This window comes from Tetranychus urticae, chromosome 3 (assembly GCF_039701765.1).
Source record: "Tetranychus urticae isolate SD_2017Ah chromosome 3, NJAU_TeUrti_SD_1.0, whole genome shotgun sequence".
Taxonomy (NCBI): domain Eukaryota; kingdom Metazoa; phylum Arthropoda; class Arachnida; order Trombidiformes; family Tetranychidae; genus Tetranychus; species Tetranychus urticae.
In genome coordinates this window covers 20,946,154-20,952,761 of record NC_142960.1, presented here as the reverse complement: position 1 = coordinate 20,952,761, position 6,608 = coordinate 20,946,154, and the positions used below count along the sequence as shown (strand labels likewise).

General features: G+C 35.3%; 2 protein-coding genes across 2 annotated transcripts; both read right to left on the bottom strand.

The window, feature by feature from the left end:
* Positions 1 to 264: 264 nt before the first annotated feature.
* Positions 265 to 1,362, bottom strand: LOC149093591 (uncharacterized). The gene is made up of 2 exons (XM_089269506.1): positions 783 to 1,362; positions 265 to 699 (listed from the first exon to the last, which is right to left on the bottom strand). Exons 1-2 carry the CDS (start codon positions 1,310 to 1,312, stop codon positions 375 to 377), a joined length of 855 nt encoding a protein of 284 aa, XP_089125632.1. The 5' UTR covers positions 1,313 to 1,362; the 3' UTR covers positions 265 to 374.
* A 22-nt stretch (positions 1,363 to 1,384) lies between these two features.
* LOC107364685 (uncharacterized) lies at positions 1,385 to 2,568 on the bottom strand. Its single transcript, XM_025161417.2, has 2 exons — positions 1,928 to 2,568; positions 1,385 to 1,862 (listed from the first exon to the last, which is right to left on the bottom strand). Exons 1-2 carry the CDS (start codon positions 2,566 to 2,568, stop codon positions 1,385 to 1,387), a joined length of 1,119 nt encoding a protein of 372 aa, XP_025017185.2.
* Positions 2,569 to 6,608: the final 4,040 nt, after the last annotated feature.

Genomic DNA, 6,608 nt, shown 5'->3' with positions numbered 1-6,608 from the left:
GCTGAGAGGCGCAAAAGAGGGGTCCAAATCCCTCGCAACTGTCGCTTCTGTAAGGAGCTTTATTCGACCCGGGACACCCAGATCCGCCGCGAGAGGGACACATGCACGGATCCAGGCGCCCCTAACCATCTCTGTGACGATAGTTGTCCAGATGATTGTGAGAGCTATCCTCCTTACGAGCCTCCACGTCCACTCCCTCGTGGAAGGAGAAGCAAAAAATGAGTTTGTTTTTTATAAATAAATTGTTTTGTAATGAATAAATGTTTTGATTTGAATTGATGAGTTTGTTTTTTATGAAATGAATAAGTTTATGTTATGAATAAAAGTTTCAATTCGAGAAACTATGGATATTTATTCGGGCAAATATTTCAATGTTATTCTTGCTCCATTTGATTAACAAAAGCGTCGAAATCAATAGTTGCCGGTCTTAATTGTTTTTTTCTCGTTCGTCGTGACTTGTTCTTAGTCGAAAATCTTCTTTGATGTTCAGCTCGTCTTCCAGAACCTTGAGAGTTCTTATGTGTGCTAACATCATCGAATGAACTCGCACCTCTTTCACCTCGAGCAATGGCTCTCAATGTTGGTATCATCGGAGTTAAGAATTTCTCAACAGCTGCCAGTTGCTTTTGATTGACGCATTCATCAAGAATATTTGCAAATGCATTCATAAACTGCTCCTTCTTGGTTTGTATATTGAAGCTGAAAGTAAGAGGCAATAGCATCAATATTTTCATACATGTTGGGGTATGTAGGGGTATACTCGGAACGTTTGTATAACTCACTTGCTTGGCGTTTTATCAATTTTTTGTGATAAGAAAATGCTTTTCTCTTCTTCAATTTGATTTCTCATTAGATCCTCTTCGACTATCAAATTTTGCATTTCTTCATTGTCAACACTTTCTTTGGGCTCGTTCACATTCCTCTTCATGGCAATAAAATGACTGTGCTTGCATAGATTATTTTTTATTGTTGAATCATAACAATCACAATTTACGCTATGTGCACAGATTTTGCAGTCCTCACAAACAAGATTGCATGAACATGGATTCAGTAAATTTACGAACTCAACAGTGTATAAATTAAATTCAGAGCCGTTTTGTGAAACAACAGTATATTTGCTAGTATCATCTGGATCACATGTGAATTGAAAGTTTGATTCAATGGCGATTTTATGCTTTTCACGCAGTTCGGTAAGTTTTTTAGGTACGTATCCTTTCTCTTGTCTTATTATCCTCTCAAACTGCATGTTTTTTATCAATCGCATAATATTGGAAATCGATTCATCCATCCTCCTGACCTTTTTTCCACCCATATATATGTGTTTCAAGTTCCTAAAATTTTTCTCAAATTAATCTTAGTTCATTACTGATATTCACAATTCAACTTACCTATGCAAGTTCTCCAGGTACATGTTCGTATTAATACCCAGATTTTTACGATAGCAGGCAGCCCATTGCTCGACACGGTTCTCATAATATGCCTTGATATACTCAACAAAAGGTTTAGTATTATCGTTTTTGACATATTCAGTTTTGAAAAATGTGAACAGTCGATTGAATTCATCATTGTCTAAAACTTTTTGCAAATGAAAGATATCAGATTTGACTTTCTGTCTCAAAGCAAGGTCTCTTATTCCAGTCAGATGTTTATTCCAGTTTCTAAACACATGCCAGGTACAAAGAAGATGATGATTAGGCTGTTCGAAGACTTCAACCCAAGCATTGTAGTAACCAGGAAAATCATCCGACATAAAAACGTTTGGTCTTTGGACGTTGCATACTTTTTTCAAGGACTCAAAGAAAGTAATGCAACTTGAAGCGTCAACATGAGATGAGTAGAAAAAAGCGACTGGGAAGCCATTTCTATGAAATATAAAAAGCAATGATGAGAAATTATTCTAACCCCTACATACCCCGACATAACTCACCGATTCTCATCAACAACCATCAAAGTTGTTAGTTGGAAGTCATAGTTGTTGGTGCCATGTGTCGAATCAATCGCAACTATATCCTTACCAAACTTCTCAAGCATATATCTTTGTGCCAATGTCGAAATGCCAAGCATGAAAGTTTTATTTTCATCGTCACATTCATAAATAATGATTGGATCAATGTCAAACGAATGCATTTCTTCTATCCATGATTCAACACTAACCAAATCGTTTTTGTCTCTTTTGATGTTAGATGCAAGTCCCATCTGATTTGCAATGTTTACTAAGTCCTTGTTGGTGGTAAGATGAACTCGCTGAGAATCGTCTTCATTCCAAGTATTTCTTATCTTTTCCAACACAACCTGTTTTGGAATACCATCACTGAGAAGACTTGCAATTTGAATCTTGTCTTCTTTTGGGATATCAAGGTGTTTGAGCTCTTGATTGTGTCCAACATGAGTTTTAACAAAACGAACTGACAAACGACCATCATTTAGTTCGGAAAGAAAGATTGAAGATGGACAGTTCTTTCCAGTCTTTCTTGAACCCTGAATTTTGATATGTCTTTTGCCAGTAGCTTTGGACACAAAATTTCCTGAACGATTACAGGTGAACCATATTTTCTTATCTTTCAACATGGTTCTTTTAATGTAGAAAGAATGAGTTTCCTTCTCTATCTGATTTTTCCATGTTTGAAACTCTATGTAAATCGCAAAAAAAGATTATTTGTTATCGTTTCGTGAATAGATAAGTTTAAGCTTGATCACATCTTAATAAAGAAATGTAGGGGTTGGTAGGGGTATCCAAAGACTGCAAGGTTTAATTTATGGTTTTCAAAAGATTGTTCGAAAGACGTAAAATGATCAAAAAACATACCTGAATAATCATTAAAATGTAAATTTACAATTTCAATATTAATTTGATGTTTATCCTTCAAATGTTCACAATACAACGTATTACTGTTACAGCTTACATCACAAAAACAACACAAAACACGGTTTCCAACACGTCCGTGGAAAATTGATTCATGCCGTCGTAGGTTTTGGTTGTTAGAAAAACTCTTTTGACATAAATTACATAAAAAAGAAACGGGTTTTGGACTTAAGTCCATTTTGAATTTGAACATTGAATTAAAATAAACATGTGTGTTTCTATGTCAACTGTTACCATGACTTCTATTTGTTAGGTAAGCTCTATTTCTATTGGAGGGATTGTTTGGAGCTCTAGCTTCCTGTCACCAGTTACAGTTGTTTTTTCAGGCAACAGCTCCCGGCTATCCCGGTAAAATCCATGGCCATTATTAGCATTCTTTTTCCCCGTGAATGTTTTGTTTTGGTGCTTTCATTGGTGACTCATCGGATCTCCTCCACTCACGCATCTGGTTTTAGCTAGCTTCTTCAACTTTAAATCGTTCTTGAGGATCCTCTTAACAGTTGGTTCCGGAATTACTGTTTTGCTCGCTAAAGCCTTTGTGTTCCAATGTCTCGTTGTAGCCAACTCAGCTTGGATCTTTTCGATTCTTTCAGCTTTTTTTCTATATCTGTAAAGTCACTTCCTCTGCTGTCCTTGCATGATGTAACTCCAGAACGGAATTTGCCCATCCAATAATCAACTGCAGATCGCTTAAGCGCTTTAGTTGCAACTTTTTTACCAAGTTTGAATGCGCTACACTGTTTGAACAACCTTCAATAGCACAAAATTTGAGAAAAACACGTTGATCCTCGTCTGAAACACTTTCAGTTAAAATTTCTTGATAATCCATTTTGGACGCGTGATCAAAAACTATGTCTAATATTTCTAAAAGGTCACTCTTTGAAATGCTAGAGGTCAGGTCAATCTAGTTTGTCTAGCAAAAAACGCGCTAAGTGCAGTCACCTAAAATAGCTTGGTCCAACCTGATAGATTAAATATTGATATAAGAACTGTCATCATTGCACTGAATGCAGTGGCTCGTTTATACAATTCACATGGGAGAACTGTAGAACATGTTTATTCCTCAGATTTTCTTAAGCAAAAATACTTTAATTCGGTTTAAACCTTGCGAGATTGACTCTTGCTGGTTAACGTCCGCTCAATTTCACTCTTCTTTCACCAACCAGCGTTTTATCACCATACAGGGTGTAGCGAAAGTTCGTGTAGGAGGCAAAAACACATTTCCCCCTGCGTATAAACCAAACCAACCATGAAAGCGTCATGAAAGCAACCGAAGTGCCATATGTAGCGAACCTTAGATAAGACGGTTCAAGCAAAAGTTCTCAATTGTTGAAAGAGAATCACAAAATTTGTTACGAAAAAATACACAGAAAGAAATCCAAAACACTGGCTCTGTGTTATGTAAAGATGAATTTTCCTCGAAAAATAGAAAGGAAACTAGAGCACAAAAAACGAAAAAACTTTCTTGGTTAACTAATAACATCATCGATGAGAGAGATACGCATTGATATGCCATTGTTTTAAACATGTGTATCATAATTTTGATTCGCTACGTAAAAAATTAAGAATAAAAGAATTAGAATCAATGGATTATTTATTTACTACAATTCAAACTTTTCATGATGAACGATTGACTTTTCATGTGTTTACTAAGTCTTTGTCACTGATGAGTCGATTTCCAGAGTATTTGTTTCGCTGAATTGCGCTATTTAGAAATTGGTGATGGTTGATTACCTCCTGGTGGATTCTCTCCTGGTGGATCAACTCCTGGTGGATCAACTCCTGGTGGATAAATTCCTGGTGCATCAACTTTTGGTGCATCAACTTTTGGTGGATCATCTTTTGGTGGATCAACTTTTGGTGGATCAACTTTTGGTGGATCAACTTTTGGTGCATCAACTTTTGGTGCATCAACTTTTGGTGCATCAACTTTTGGTGGATCAACTTTTGGTGCATCAACTTTTGGTGGATCAACTCCTGGTGGATTAACTCCTGGTGCATCAACTTTTGGTGCATCAACTTTTGGTGGATCAACTTTTGGTGGATCAACTCCTGGTGGATTAACTCCTGGTGGATTAACTCCTGGTGGATCAACACCGACCAGTTGGCTCTGAGCTGGAACAGAACCGAGGATAGTAATGATGGTCATACAGAGAATCCCAACAGATAACACAAATACATTCGATTTCATTTTAACTTTTGTAGGTATTTAGCATGAAGTTAACAATTCTATCGTTAAAGAGAAATTTTTAAGCTCCACTACAAGCTTCACTATTTTTTTCTTTCTAAAAAACTTGACTTTTATACTTTTTTGATGCCGAAATGGTTGTATAGCTTAATATTTAAAGCCAACTGAGTAAATACAATTGTAGGAATAATAATTAATTCTTGTCTGGTGAACAAAATGTGGCAAATAATTTAAGCGCGCAAATATGAATGTAGTTTTTCATCATATTAAGGTTTTATCTAATATTAAAGTTAGTCTATTATTTCAGTATCCTTTCTTTGTTGAATATAATCAAAAGTACCGTTTTAATTTGGTTTCATATTTAGAATGATGGCTCAGTTAAATTATGCTTCTAATCTTGACTTTGAGCAAAGTCATTTGGTCTTTTATCAGGTTGATCAATGTAACTGTAAGTAAATAAAAACTAATCATAGTCAATAAAAAATAAAAAATCGAATGATTAAACACATGGTACTTTTTTGTTTTCGCATTTTGTGCTGAATTGTTTACTTGCATTTTAGAGAAAAAATATTTGCCAGCTGTTCATTTAGTCAAATGACTTGATAAGATATCACGATAAACAATAAAAAATACGTTAAGTTCACTGGTTTTTGCCAGCGATTATCTGCCCTAGTAGAGTTGCTACTAATCTGACATCCGAATTTACTTTTTCGTCTTTGTACTAAGTTTTGCACATTTAAAGCCCTATTTTTACGATTTTTGACGTTAACATGATGAATGGATTTGCTTGTGATGAAATGAAATTCGATTGACGTCGCAAGGTCAAAAGTCAAATTCCCAACAAATGCCTGCCAAAATCTGCTATGGCTGTATATCTGTTTAATAAAATTAAAAAAGTGGATTTGCGAATTGGCTAAACTGAAGTATAAATCTTCACTTCGTTTCATTACGCTCCGATAATTACAAAAGGCAAGATTATAAATACCCCAAACATTTCAATAGGATTTATAGCAAGTCATTGCTTTCGAGACATTAGCACTAATATTTACTTTAGCTATTCTGGCGCTGTGTATTGGAAGATTTTATCGATCCCGCAAATTTCATAAATGTATGGAACTACATGTTGATCAAGAAATTCGATGTATCCTACCGTCAAACTAAACCTAATGTTAAAATAAAGTTATCCCTTCTATTTGGCTACTTAAATGATTTGAGTGACAATCTGATATTGATATAAATGTATATGTTGATATTTTGAATATCCATCATACATTAGATCAACCTTTATCCTTTAACAAATCTATCAGGATATTGGTATCGTCGGGGTGTAAATGCTCTTTTTCAAGAAAATCTTTTTTCGACTTTTGCTATCTTGAAAATAGTATACACCTCCCGATGATACAGATAAACTGATACACTTTTGCAGAGAGAGATGTTCAATGTATGGTATACATACGAAATACTTTGTCACGCAAATGACTTAAGTGGCCAAATGTAAAGATGTTGACTTTACCAACTGAGAGTTCTATTCGAACTAACTTTTATTAGACAATGGTT